The sequence below is a fragment of the Ursus maritimus genome, unplaced genomic scaffold (assembly GCF_017311325.1).
Source record: "Ursus maritimus isolate PB19 unplaced genomic scaffold, ASM1731132v1 scaffold_26, whole genome shotgun sequence".
Lineage (NCBI taxonomy): Eukaryota > Metazoa > Chordata > Mammalia > Carnivora > Ursidae > Ursus > Ursus maritimus.
The window spans coordinates 6,520,558-6,535,368 of NW_024425119.1; the positions used below are offsets into that span (position 1 = coordinate 6,520,558).

Below are 14,811 nucleotides of genomic sequence, written 5' to 3' on the forward strand. Positions count from 1 at the left end.
TCTCTGGGACTTCCCGTCGCTGACCATCCTTGATCTATTTCCCCCTGATCAGGTACCCTGTGTAGCTTACAGTGGCTGGGATTTGGGAGGATTTAATAAATTGTTTTCTGATAGACTCTTAGTCCCAAATTGCTTTACCGCAGCTGTATTCCATTTGGAGTGGGGAGAAAGGGCATGCAATTCTAGCTGCATGCATGCCATACATTTTGTGTTCAAGGTTCATTTTGTTGGGCCTGCAACACTGAAGGAAATGTCAATTATATGCAGAGTGGGAGGGAGAGTAGTTATCCTGTGGGAACCACTTTCTTAGGATAATAGATTCTTAGAGCGGTCTCTAGGGGTGGGCAGCGAAGCTAGAATCCTTCTCTCGGCTTTGACCTTGAAGGAGTCAGTTGTCCACAAGAGTGGTTCCCATGGAAGGAAGATGATCCCCTTATCAAAGAGGTGGGCCAAGAGCCAGGAGGAGGAAGTTGGAGTAAAGTGCCTGCAGCATTGCTGGCCTTTGGGGACAAGAGAGCAGTACTTCAGACAAGATGGGGAAAGAGACTGCATCTGGAAGTCCCAAGAGCAAGTTAGCGTGGGCAAGCTCAGACACGGGTACTTGGTAAGCAGTGCTGCTTCTCTGATTCCTGTGTCTCTTGTTTATTTCCCTTCTATTTTCCCCCTGGATTTACTAAAGTCTCTCTGCAAATACCAAAGGTGAACCAAGGGAAGTGCTCTTATTTTCCATGCTGAGAGCCTTTAAGAGGAAACTGTGAGCCCCAGGGGGCCAGTGAGGTGGTAGCAATGGTAACTAAGGTTTGGCTACCTCACCAGGGTGGTGTGGATCACAGAGCGCAGGTGGAGATCACTCCTGCTGCCAGCCCTCCCCGCCTATAGAGTCTTCTTCCGGAGCCAACCTTCAGAAAAGCTGGGCTTTGCTCTAGTGAGGGAGAGAGGAGCCAGAAAGGTGTCTTGAGATCAGCCCTATAATTCCATAAGGACCCAGCGGAAACTGTGTGTCGAGGTTCTGCTCTGGCCACAGAAGGAGAGTGTGGATGGGTTCAAGTACAATTTAAACGAGGAGATAGCAAAATGAAAATGCAACCCCCCAAAAAAACATTGTGTACTAGAAACGTCACATTAAAAGGCCAAACAAGGGGAAAAAAAGAATCCACAAGGAATCTCGCTGTTCTCGGCAGGTCCAGCCCATTCACTTGAGCTGTTTTGTTGCTGTGCCTCCAACTTCTGCAGGTAGTTCTCTGGTGGGGAGGGGTCTCTGGGAAGCAGTTTGGTGCCCTGGTGAGGAATGTCTGTTGGAGAGCTCGGCCAGGCCCTCTCACAGAGTGGGGAGCAGCCCCCGACCCCCCGTGTTCATTACAAGGGCGGGAGAACGGCTCCACCAGACACTGCCTGGCCAGGGATGGGCCCATTCTGATGCTGCGGTGTGCGGGCAGCTGACCCATCCCCAGCCTCAGGGTATTCCTTCCAGGGACCCAGATGCTGCAGGAGGTGTAGGGGGGAGGGCGGTAGAGCTATGTTCCTTAAGACCATTGCAAGTCTGCTCCTGTTGCTAAAAGAATGTAAATATGCCTTTATAATTTTCAGGTACAACTTCATAATTTGCCAAGGTGGAGCAGGCTATCGTCTTCTCAGGCTCAAGTGATATTTAAAGAAGTGGCAGGATGTCATCCACGCACAACAGAAGTCTGCAGATAAGAGCAGACCTCAAATGCAGACCTAGATTTCTGTCTAGGAAAGAGGGCAGAGGCGGAAGTCCGAAGTATGAGCCTCATCCTCCCTCTGTCCTGGAGGCTTTTGAGGACCCAGGTCCTGGGGACAGCCCTAACTCTTCTATACCCTAGACCTCACCACTCAGGTTTTTGGTTTATTTAGTTTAATAAAAAAATTACTTTGCCCTCTCTGTCATTCACGAGCACTTTCCCTAGCACACAGCCACCATGCCAGAGGAAGGATGATTGAGGAAGAAGCAGGTGGAATTCCAGGAGAAAAAGGTACTTTAGAGATTCAAAGGACTCCTATGGAGGCAGTATTTCCCAAGGAAGGAAGTCAACAGCCCTGGTCTCCAGACATCAGAGAGGAGCCTGGGTGTTCTTGCTGGCTCTCACAGGATACTCAGCCCAGTATGATGTGGATTCAGCTGCCCCAGCCTGCCATTAACCCTTGTGTTTCCTTTTCAGATCTTACAGGTGAACAAGGTGATGTCCATCTTGTTTTATGTGATATTTCTCGCGTATCTCCGTGGCATCCAAGGTAACAACATGGATCAAAGGAGTTTGCCTGAAGACTCGCTCAATTCCCTGATTATTAAGCTGATCCAGGCAGATATTTTGAAAAACAAGCTCTCCAAGCAGATGGTGGACGTTAAGGAGAACTACCAGAGCACCGTGCCCAAAGCGGAGGCCCCCCGCAAGCCGGAGCAGGGAGAGCCCGCCAAGTCGGAATTCCAGCCCGTGATTGCGATGGACACGGACCTGCTGCGGCAACAGAGACGCTACAACTCGCCACGGGTCCTGCTGAGTGACAGCACCCCCCTGGAGCCCCCTCCCTTGTATCTCATGGAGGATTACGTGGGCAACCCCGTGGTGGCCAACAGAACGTCGCGGAGGAAGAGGTACGCGGAGCACAAGAGTCACCGAGGGGAGTACTCCGTATGCGACAGCGAGAGTCTGTGGGTAACCGACAAGTCATCGGCCATCGACATTCGGGGACACCAGGTCACGGTGCTGGGGGAGATCAAAACCGGCAACTCTCCCGTCAAACAATATTTTTATGAGACAAGATGTAAAGAAGCCAGGCCTGTCAAAAACGGTTGCAGGGGGATTGACGATAAACACTGGAACTCTCAGTGCAAAACGTCCCAAACCTACGTCCGAGCACTGACGTCAGAAAACAATAAACTTGTGGGCTGGCGATGGATACGGATAGACACCTCCTGTGTGTGTGCCTTGTCGAGAAAAATCGGAAGAACATAAATTGGCATCTCTCCCCATATATAAATTATTACTTTAAATTATATGATATGCATGTAGCATATAAATGTTTATATTGTTTTTATATATTATAAGTTGACCTTTATTTATTAAACTTCAGCAACCCTACAGTATATAAGCTTTTTTCTCAATAAAATCCGTGTGCTTGCCTTCCCTCAGGCCTCTCCCATCTGTTAAACCTTATTTTGTGCCCCTGCTCTTGGGAGCCGCCCTGTAAAATCTTTGTACACCAGTATTCTGCATTCAGTATTTGTCAAGGCCATGACTGTCGTTTTAGTAAACTTGTTAAAATCAGATGCTGTCAGAGTTGTGTGTAGACACAGTGATGCCCCCCCCGCCTTCTGGTATACTTCATGTTTGATTGGTTCATTAAATGCACTGTTGGCACGTCCGCGGGAATGATACACGGTAGCTATGAGAGCCATACTTCATTCTGGCCAGCAAGTTCACTGTCGGGGACTTGCTCTCCCTTCTCTGCTGTCACTCTTGCCAATTAGAACTCTGATTCGCTCCAACGTTATGGTCCCGGAACAATAACAACAAACCTGGCAATTTTAGTTGTGGAAGTCTCTTTTCAGCACTTTTGTTGTTTGGGGGTTTGGGTTAAGAGTTGGATTTTTTTTTTTTTTTTTTTTTTTTTTTGGCTACGGTTTTTGTTTTGCTTTCTGTAAGTGGTTTCATCCTTTTAGGCATATAGGAAAAAATGTTTAAAGTCTTTGTAACAGAATAATTTTATGGCTACCCAGAAGCCAGCTGAAATAGATCATGAATAATCTACAGACAGAAGTGAACTTCCTCATTAGAGATCCTCTGGGTGCGTGGCCTCCCCCTTTCTCCGGAGGCCCCTCCCAGAGCTGTATGAGAAATTGGAAAATGCTCGCACTTCGGAGTCAGATCTGGGTTCAAAATCCCAGGTCCTCCCTTCCTTGTGACTGGGGGCAAGGCTTTGAAGGCTTTCCAGAGCCTGGGGTGCCTAGGGTCAGAAAGTCACCTGGGATTCTTGCAAACTCAACAGGGCTAACAGGAGGACTCCGCTAAATAACCACTGTGGACTTCTTAGCATGGGGCAGGCATTCGAGATAGTTCCTTCTTCCTTCCCTTCCTCTCCTTTCTTAGCTATCATATACCTCTGTATCATTTTTGGTGGGTTTATCATTCTGAGACGTAAGAGCTCAAACGGAAGGAAGGTGCTACTGAGTCCCAGAGAGATCCCTGTGGTGATGGCCACACCCGCCTGCAGAAGCAGGCCTGAGGAAGACACAGTGGCTCCCCCAAGCCGTTTGCCCCTGGGAAGCAGACATTCCCCCCGGGACTAAGGCCCAAGGACTCTCATCTCCCATCTCATCAGAGGCCTGAGTACCCACTGTTCAGCTCTGCAGCCCTTCCCTGCGTTGCGCTGCTTTCGAGGTCCGAGTGTTCTCTAACTAGAGCAGCCCATGTCCCCTGATAAAACATGCATTCTTTATGTGACATGAACCTCTTGAAACAGCCTCAGCAAATTTCAAGAGCACCATCATATTGCACTCGATGCCGGACGTCTAAAATACGAAGGCAGAACATGAGGAATTGGCCTTGTGCCCACCTTCTGCGGGGCACTTGCAAACACGGCCACCCTTCCTTGTCACACGTGTGTTGAGGTAGGCATTATCACCTCCAGTTTACAGGCAAGGAAACGTGCTGAGGATTTAACTGGCCCGTGGTCATTGAGCGAGCAGGTGGCAGAGCTAAGAGTTAAATCCGTGGCTGGAATGAGGACCACGGTCTTGTTTCCTCTTCATTAGGCCTGCTCTGCCCCTCTTCTATGCATCACTTTGCATTTCAGAATGAACAGTACAGCCTAGGGACATGGAAAGCATAGTTGCCTGCATGGAAACCTTGTGTGGTTCCTGCTTCGTGAGCAAGAACACAATGAACCCACTGATAAAGTAACGTCTGGCTTATGGTGGAATCCAAGCCCTCTTCTCAGACTGAAACTAATGGTCCTCTTCTGGACTTGCTATTCCAAGTAGGTAGAGGGCCTGTCTGGAGGGTCTGGCTGCCTGGGGAGATGGGCTTGGGAGACAGAGCTCCCCCCCCGCCCCCCACCTGGGAATGCACTGTTCCTAAACAACAGGGCCCCAGCAAAGGAGTTTGCCTGCAGATGGAGAGTGAATCTGGAGCAGCGTGCTTCTGGGCAGCGTGCAGCTCTGGTGACAAAGTGAGCCTGGGGATGAGATGAAGACCTTCCAGAAAGGAACTCCAGCCTTCAGGCCATGGGAACGGCTTTGCCTCCCCCATACTGGGTGGCAGAGCAACAAAGCCTTATCTGGTTCCACGTGAGTAACTTTATTGGCATAAGAGGGCGTTCAAGTGCTGCCAAAGTCAACACGTCGGGCTTACAGGTCCGGGGCACAGCCTTCCTCAAGGTTCACAGGAGCCCTGCTTCTATCTAGTGTACATACTTGCCATTGCGATAGCTCCATAATTAAACTCTCCTGTGCCACAGAGGAGACCTGGCGGGCTGGTGTCTGGCTCTGGGAGAACTCCACACTCGCCTTCATCTCTCTGTACTCCCTGGTTTCCTGTTGGAGCTTCCGGACACAAGCAGGTGTGCCGCAGTGTGAAGAACTTCCCCGGACAGGCGGAAACGTGCTCTGGCCCAGCTTTGTTGTCAACTACAGCCGCATGTCCTCAGATAACTCACCTGTCATGATGGGAGCTTTTCAGCAACACGAGATTCTACTGTGCGGAGGGGCAGTGGCCAGACTGGATGGACCATCCTTACTTCCTTAATGGCAGCTACAGGGAGAAGCTCTGCTGGCCATTGGGGGGATTCTCTCTGCCCTCCCATGAGTCTCTCGGGTGCCTCCATCTACAAGCTGTGTGAACTTGCATACATTGCTAAACCTCTCTGAGCCTTTCTTCCCTGGTCTGTGAAATGAGGGTAATACCTACAACATAAGATTGTTTTGCCATGTAATGAAATCATCCGGCTCTTGGCTCATAAGTCACTTCGAGGGTTACTGATGAAGATGATTAGCTCTCGGGGGATTTGCACCGGTCCACATTTTGGAATTCTGGTAGAAACTTGCAAACTTCCAGGTGGAAGATTAGCCCTGATTACAGTGTATCAGTCACCAACCCCCCAGGATGCAGTCTCCAAGAGAGCATTTGCCCAGTTCCCCTGGCCCGGTCTCCCTGACAGGCCTTGAATCCTCAGCTGACACACCAGGAAAGGTATTTCTGACCCTCCTTAGCAGAACTACTAGCACCTGTTTTTCCGATGTGTGCACACGTGTGTTTTGCAAATGCATGAGGCAGCCTTGTTCTTGCTAACTCTCCCTCTCGCTTGTGTCTAACAAAGCTTTCTCCAGCCTGATCTTTGGTTCATTTGGTTCTTTGCATTGGCAGTTTTGAGGATTTCTTTGCCGTTCCCTTTCCCGTGTGTGTGTTCGTGTGTGCTTTTCACTTTAGTCCATGTAAGAAGCTCCACTGAGGTTTGCAGAAACCATCTGCATTTATTTTATCACCTTTGAACATGTGTTCAGAAATGAAATCCGTGTAGTCAGTTTATGGCTACCTAGAGATTTGTTTGGCTTCACCAGGAAGACGCATCTCCCAGACTTCAAGCGTGGACGGCCTTGGGCGTGCAAACTCAATGCCAGGTCCCCAGTTAGGCCTGGCTTTGCCCCCTAGAGCTCCAGCTCTGCTCAGCCCCGCAGAGGGTACTGTGAAGCCGGGAGAATAGCCAACAGCCTGCAGCAGCCCCTCCTCCCACTCCAACCCCACCCCTACCTCTGCCCACCCACTCCACCACCGTCCTCACCCCTGGCCCAAGGTCTTTGAATGTGCTCTGTTCCACAGACCCAGAAAGAGCCTCAGCCACTGAAGGCTGAGCCTCTCCACTGGAACCTTCTTCAGCCTAACCCCCACCTCTAAGGAGATCCGAACTCCTTACACATGCCTTGTCAAGTTACCCTGGAAGAGTGGCTGTCTCAAAGGCACACATATTCACGACAAGCTGCAATGCAAGCACTCTGTGTTGGCTGGGACCCCTGGGTCCTTGTTTGGTTCCAGATGGAGGCTGGCCCTTCAGGGAAGAGCGGAACCACAGAGCCGGTCAGAAGCCCTCTGACGGGCAGTGGATTGGTTTCCTTCACGGCTGGCCTGTATTTGGTGACAGCATACAGAGTCCAATGAAGCAAGCACAGATGTGCCTGTGGCAGGGGCCAGGGGTGCAGAGAAGCAAAGAGGTGGAAGGCAATGGCCCAGAGATAGCAGAAGCCTTTTCTAGAAGCCACCTACCACTGATGAGTTTGGCTGAGTTTTACAGAGTTCAGTTAATGACATTGCCTGTCAATTACAGAAGGCTCCATGGCAAGAAAACATAAAAGTTTATTGGAAAATTGTGAAACACTCTTTAGAGTTAGATGGTTTCTCACATGGAGGTGTATGGAGGTGGGTGGGCGTGTGTGTGCTTGCACATGTGTGTGTGTGTGTGTGTGTGTGTGTGTGTGTGTGTGTGTGTAGCTGCTTTGATTTCCTAACCACTGATGCATTGCATTTTTTTAAGAAAAGGTAATGCTCAAAAAGAATGCTCCGGAACACAAGTATAACCTTTAGGAAACGGAGCTGGTAGCCAGCTGGCGAGCATATGGAAAATGAACATTCTTGGGACTGGAAAACAGGCTGATCAGGGTTGAGGATTTACAGACAGAAAAGGCATGAGGCAGACTCCACCAGCCAAAACAGAAGGAGCTGGATTTGTGGGCTTTCTGATTTGGTAGGAACACTGGAAGCTGGTGCTGAGTTTAAGTGGTAGAAGATAAGGCCAGACCAAAGAATAAATAATAATAATGGTGATCATTTACTGGCTGATCCCTCCACGTAAAGCCTGTGGGCGCCTGGTCGTTTTAACTCCTTCCTGAAGTTGAGAACACTGGTTTTAAAAAAGTTGTCACTTGCCCAGTGCTGAGCAGCTGGTAAGGGCAAGGGCCCATATCAGAGCCCCGGAGGCCTGTGTGGTTTGGAGGCACAATGCTCTTAAGTGATTGACACAGTAATGGAGAAGATGCTGAGTGCTTCAGGGGCCCCTGATGGCTGGATCGCGATGGGGTGAAGGGAGAGAGGAGGGTGGCGGGCTCTTGGCACGCAGGGGAGATGGAAGTACAGTACAGCAGAGATGACAATGATCGTTTCACTGAAGGGAGCTGCCAGACTCAGGGCAGTGGCTGCTGCAGGAGGAAACTTCAGTGGGTTGGCGAACACAAGTGGCCCTCCCAGCCCACAACTTGCATCCCCCAGCCCAGCAGCTGGACAATCGCTGTGCTGGGGGAAGGTGGCGGTGGCTTGTCCCTGAAGTGTGAAGACCAGTATTGCTGTATTATTTCTCTGGGTCTTTTGCAAAGAGATAGAAGATGGGAATTTCACATTTGGATAGAGACTTTCATCCTCCCTTACAAGGCAAAAATATTTTATTCATTCAATCCTTTTCTTTTTAATTTTTTTTTAAAGATTTTATTTATTTATTTGACAGAGATAGAAACAGCCAGCGAGAGAGGGAACACAAGCAGGGGGAGTGGGAGAGGAAGAAGCAGGCTCCTAGTGGAGAAGCCTGATGTGGGGCTCGATCCCGGAACGCCAGTATCATGCCCTGAGCCAAAGGCAGACGCTTAATGACTGCACCACCCAGGCGCCCCCCCTTTTCTTTTTAATTTGTGGAATTCCTATGAGATGTCATGCACCCTGTCCAAGCACATGGACTCAGCCCAAGAGATGTTATCTCTCCCAGGAGAGCAGTGTAGAAAGGATGGGACCTTAAGGTATAGCAGCTTACAGTGGCCTACATAATTTCCACATCTTTTCTATAAGCACCTCTTCACAGGGAGCTGGCTCTATTTTAAAACAGCTCTAATTATCCAAGAGAAATCCATTCCCAGTGTTAAAGCCACATCCACAGATATAACATCTATAACTAAATTGTCAACAAAAGGACTATACGAACCTAGAGAATAAGCAACTAAGTGCTGCTTGGGAAATCGAAGAAGGCTTCATGGAAGAGGTGACCTCTGAGCTGGCTCTTAACAATGCGTAGTAGTTGACAGGGAGGAATGAGAGGAAGGGTGCCCCAGACGGAACAATAGCCTACAAAAGAGAGTAAGGGTGAAAGGGTCTGACACACATGGAGAAAAGTAAAAGGTTTGGGGTAACAAGAATTTCATGACTATAGGAAGCTGGAGAGAGAAGCGGGGACAGACTATTTCAAAGTCACGTGTGAAAGTCTACGACATTTGTTTCTGATTATTTGGGTACCCCCAACCTTAGCATCAGAATAACCACTGGGAAGCCTTCTTAAAACTGATTGCTGGGCCCCATCACCTGAGTTTCTGATTCCTTAGGTCTGGGGTGGAGCCTGAGAATTCGAATTTCTAACAAGTTCGCAGGCGATGGTGCTGCACCCTTTGAGAATCACTGGTCTACTCAGCAATGAGGTGTCAACAAGGGTTTTTCCACCTATTTTTTTAAGAAGGTGATTTTGGCAACAGTATAACTGACACACAGACTGGAGACAGGTTGATAGCTGGAAGATCAACAGTACATAACTCAAGAGAGGGGACAGGCTAGGGAGAAGGCAGTGTGGGTGGGGAGACACATTCGGTTGGAGAAGCGTTTTTGAAATGTTATCAGGAAGATTTGGTCACCTCTGGATATGGAAGGTGGGACAGGAAGGTGTTAAGGAAGACGACCACAACATTCTCGAGGCATAATGGTTCTAAACCAAATTCAAGAGGACAGCGAGACGAGTGGGTTTGAAGGCAGAAATGACAATGAGTTTGAGGGGGCCATGAGACATCAAGGTACAAAGACCCAACAGACAGATATCAAGATAGCCTTATGCTTGGCACTATGAAAGAACAGTTCTTACTTATTTAAGAATATTCCAGCATAGATAAGCCATTTGCAAATGGGTCTAGTCGAAGCTCAGTGGATCGGTCGAAGCTCATCAGCAAATCAGGGTGTGGCATCTGGATCCTCTGGGGATCTGTGGTCAGGCCTCCACTGCCTGTGACCTCTTCCACCCTCCTTCTTTATCACTTTGAAACCTGGACAGACAGCTTGGGGATGACTGAGGAGAAGCAAATGAATATTCTGAGGCCCAGGGCAGTGGCATTCCATGGAGATATGACTCGGCAGCCCGCTTGAGGATACTACCATCAAGGACAATTCAGGTTACAGTTTAAAGGGAAAGGTCAAATGTTGGGTAGTTGAAATCTAAAGATTCTGGCAAAAAAGACTTACTGTGGTTCTGTCGTATTTTCTGGGCTAGGACCTTTACCAATTGTTAACGTGCCTGCTTGAAAGCCTCTTGGTCAAGCAGGAAAATAAAAGATTCCCCTCTCTATTAGGAAAATCCTGGAAGGAGCCAACACCCCTGCTCTGAAGGTGCAGACACGCCATGCCCCTCTGCCTTGAATGCTCTTCCTCTGCCCTCCACTCCCCTGGTCGGACTCACTCTGCTCAGTCTTCAGATCTCAGTTTGTAAATTCTGTTTCCCTGGGGTACATCTCCTGAAACCTCCTCCTGAGTTCATTACCCAGCCTTCCCCACCACCATGTGTTCCCATAGCACACAGAATTTCACCTCCTGCCACAGAACACCACCGAAGTCACTTCTATGGTTATTTGTGTGATCACTTGTTGTGGATGTTGCCCCATTTGGCTGTAATCTCTGTAAGTAGCTACCAAATGCTGGGCACCATGCTCTCGGGAGACATTCAATCAGTATTTATAGCACAGACCAATGAATGAGGCCCTTTAGTAAACTGGGATTACAACAGGAAGAAGGATTTGGGTCAAACTTAAAGGAGAACGGATTAGTGTAGAAGACTGTATTGCTCTTTAGTTATTTAGATGTCGATGAGGAGGTAGGGGAATATGTTTTGGAGGCAAAAAGCTCCAGGTCACACATCCAATATTCTACAATCATAATGTCCCTCTCAGTCCTAAGCTTGGAGCCTCCATTATTCCATTGGTGGAAATGTGGGGACAAGAACCCGAGCTGGAAGGAGAAAACTTTCAAATCGAAGCTTAGGGAAACACAACACGAAGCCGTGAACCAGGGCTACGTTTACACTGCTTGTAAATAAAGCCCTTCGTGTACCAGTGAAGTGGTCATTCAACCATTCGAGCGCGCATTCACTCAACAAATTTCCGTAGAGACCCACCTGCGTGCCCGCTCTCCTCCTGGGCATTGATTAATATAATGACAAACAGGCAGATGATGCCCATACCTTCGTGGAGCTTCCCGTCTAGAACGTGCAGCAGGGAAAAAAGAAAGGAAGAAGCAAAAGTGTATATAACAATCATTTCAGGCAGTGGTAACTGCTAAGAAGAAATCTGAAACAGGCAAAGGATAGGAATGAGCAGGGAGCAGGAGGGGGCAGGGGCATTGTGCTTCTATTATACCCCGTGTATTGTCGTGTTTAAAATGCTTACCGCTGTGAAATTCAAGCCTGACACGTCAGTATACCTAAGGGAAGCCAAACACACTTCATGTACTCTGAGCAATTAATGGCCCTAATTGAAGCATGGGATCTGTAACCAAAAGTCAAAAGTCAGGCTTTGGCAATGGAAGTGCAAACAGGGCCCAATGAATGAATCATCTCTGGGCAAAGCTTTTTATCAGAGGACCTTAGGCACCCCATTGCTCCCTTTTGCATAGTGTTGCTTTTTGCCAGAGGGTCTTCTCCAGCCCTCCCTCCCTCTGAGGGACTTTTTATCCTGTCAAACCTGTTCCATTCCAGAGAAACAAGACTCAGTCACTCCCTCCTCCTGTCTGGGAGGGCCTTCTGGTCCCCCTCCAGATGCTGAAAGCCCTGGGGTGTGGGGAACAGGTGGTGGCAGGGCCACTCCCTCTGAAATTCTGTGCCTCTGGCTCCTGGGAGCAGCTTCCCAACCAGGGTAGGTGGAATGGTTTGCCCCACCCAAGGCTAGGTTTCTGGCTTGGGTACTCCAAGGGAACTTCCTTTTAATCTAAGTCATACTTCAAGAAAACTATGCCTGTGACCCCATCACGGTGACTTCTCTTGAGACTGTAGTGGAATCATTTGTATTCTGCAAGCCTTAGTTTTCCTTCCTGAAAAGTGGGTATAAAAACATTTCTCCTTCAATTACAAAGTATTGTGGGTGCTCTACCAACCCACCTTAAAAATGAGTGGCTGGGGTAAGAGATTTGAGACTATAAGGAAAGGAAAGCAGGGTGACGTCTAAGAAGCTCCAGAAAGACCATTAGAACTACTTCCCACCCCAACCTACTAAACCGGCTGGACTCCAGAGAGTTCAGGCAACCCAGCCAAGGTCACACAGCCAATATGTAGGACAGAGCTAGGATGAGAACTGGATCTTCTGTCATCCTGTCCAGAACTCCCTCCACACTGCCTCAATAGGCTCCTTCTTGACCGAGCTACAGGGTGAGGGACAGGAGCAATCTAGATGCTTCTACTAGGCCAACAGAAGCGTGTTTGCAAGGGCCTTGCAGATGTCACCCCAACATCTTCCCTGCCGGCAAATGTGTCTACTGTTTCCAGGGACTTCCCAGAGACCAGATTTTTCCACATGGAATCTTCCATCTGTGGCTCAGACCCTCCAGACACTGCCCCTCGGGTTTGTGGTGGGATGTGGGGGCCCCAAGTCCAGCTGAACTACTCTTGACCCCTGATCCCGCCATTCGTAACCACGGGCTCTTGGGCAAGTTCCCTGATTTCCTTCAGTATCCGCAAATAGAGTGATGTAGGATCTGTCTCTGGGGGAGAGTGAAGGTGTCTACAGCTGGAACAGGCAGAGTGGGCCAGTGGAGGGCTGTAGGCTGGGGCAGGGTCCTGGGGGCCTCACTGACCCTCTCGGGGTGCTGGATTATAAGGAATTCCTGAGGAGCCCAGAGGAAATGTAGCGGGAGCTCACTTAAGGGAACTTCACAGAGGCATGTACTCTCTTGCTGCCCACCGCCACCCTCACTTTTGAGGAAGTGTCTCTTTTCCTTGCCCAGATCCCTCACACTCTAGCTCAAGCCAACTCCAGTGTTTTTGATATTTTAGTCCAGACCAAATCTGAAAGCTTTCTGAGGTCCTCATCAAAGTATCTATAGGTTCCAAAAGCACAGTACCAATGGGGTTGAAGGGAGGTCATAGAGCAGAGGATTCCTGATTTCTCCCAATTTCTTTTGCAACATCTACCTTTGGTCCTCCTCATGTTCTAGTGAACGGTGGCTCCAGCAGGGCTCAGATCCCGCCCCTGCTGCTGGGTGACACACTGCCCCATCCTGGTCCTTTCTGCTTAGCAAGAGGTGGGAGAAACGTCAACAGGCAAGAGCTCATGCACACATCAGGAACTACAGATGTGAACCTGACCACGCCAGTCCCCCCACAAGACCTCAGAGGAGGCAAGGTTCTCTAGGCCACACCAGTGCCCTCTTCCCTCGGCACCGGCTCTGGGTCAGAATCCCACCAAGACTTGCAGCACACTCTCCTGGAGACATAGACACGGTTAGCAATCAGTGTCTCAATAGTTTCATGACAGATCATTATTAGGGCAAAGATAAGGGGCTTTTTGCCTCAGTCCCACCAACAGAGTTGTGTTGTTGGAACACAGGAAGTGGGGACGGCAAGGGCTACATCATGGAGGCCAACTGTACCGTGCTAAGGAACGTGGACTAGTCCTGCAGGAAATGGGGAGTCTGCATCCTGTGGGAGCTAAGCAGCAGAATGGCCTTCAGTAGAGAGGTCACCATGGGTCCAAGAGTCTCATATGTCAAGAAGAGCCCTGAGACGATGGTGCTCCAGACCCCCTGGACCACCTGCTCTGGCTGCTTCCCTGGATCTAGGCAGACCCAGGCCTGCCTGGAGTGGGAGGAGCCGATGTGGCCAGCACTGTAGCCATTGGATGGCCCCAGTGTACATCTCAGGATGTGCTATTACATCCTCTCTGGAGGAAGGACATGCTCAAAGACAGGTGGAAGGGAGAGCCCCAGGAGGTATCCTGTTGTGTTGAAAGCCAGGTTTGGAGAAAGGGGATGCGGGTCTCAGTGTAGGCAGGGCCACTTCATCGCTCATCCCATCATCTGGTTTTGACCCATCACTCAACATCCCCCTGGGCATTCCCTGGACCCCTTGGCCTGGTGGGAGGACCAGCTCTGGTTCCTACCTTTTCTGGTCTTCTGCAGCTGGAAGGCCAGATGCTGGGTCTCGGTCCCGGGACAATCGCAGTGTCCACATGGCTTCCTCTCCCTCTTATCCTGTCATGCTTCCTCCTGAACTTTTGACATGAACCCTGTTTCATGTCAGCCTGACAGTCAGCCCAGTGGAGTCAGCCTCCTCGGCGTCTGTCTTGCAGCCTCGCTGTGCCTCAGAAACCCACAGGCCCTGTTCCAGGCAAGCGAGCCACACTTCCCTTCTCCACCCACAGGCAGCAAGGCTGCAATTCTTTAAGAGGGTAGGAAGACGGAGAGTGCAGTTCTGGTGGTCTTCGGAGCACTAGGCTCCTGGCGGCCCCCTGGATTCCTTTGCATTGCGTGTCCTGTGCTGCTGATCAAAAGAGACGGGGTCTCATCCCCTCCTGCAGGAGCCCTGCGGTGATGCTGGCTTTCCTCCCTCCTTGCAAAGGAGCTGAATAAGAGAATTCCCAGACATGAATTTTCATCAAATGTCACTTTCATCAGGTCTCACCCAAACGCTTCCAGGAGATCCCCAGTGCTAGAATCAAAGCTTCCTGGCTGGGCACTGGGGGTCACTGACAGTGTAGTCCAGCTTCTTTTCTGGCCATTTCTCTCTTTCACAGACCCTGAA

General features: G+C 49.7%; 1 protein-coding gene across 3 annotated transcripts in view; it reads left to right on the top strand.

Annotated features, from left to right (window-relative positions):
- Positions 1–5,047, top strand: part of NTF3 (neurotrophin 3) — a 66,949-nt gene extending 61,902 nt beyond the window's left edge. For all 3 annotated transcript variants that reach the window (XM_008683574.2, XM_008683573.2, XM_008683575.1), the window contains one exon: positions 2,181–5,047. In XM_008683574.2, the coding sequence (XP_008681796.1) occupies positions 2,202–2,975 (774 nt within the window). In that variant the 5' untranslated portion in view covers positions 2,181–2,201 and the 3' untranslated portion in view covers positions 2,976–5,047. The remainder of the gene's footprint in view (positions 1–2,180) is intronic.
- Positions 5,048–14,811: the final 9,764 nt, after the last annotated feature.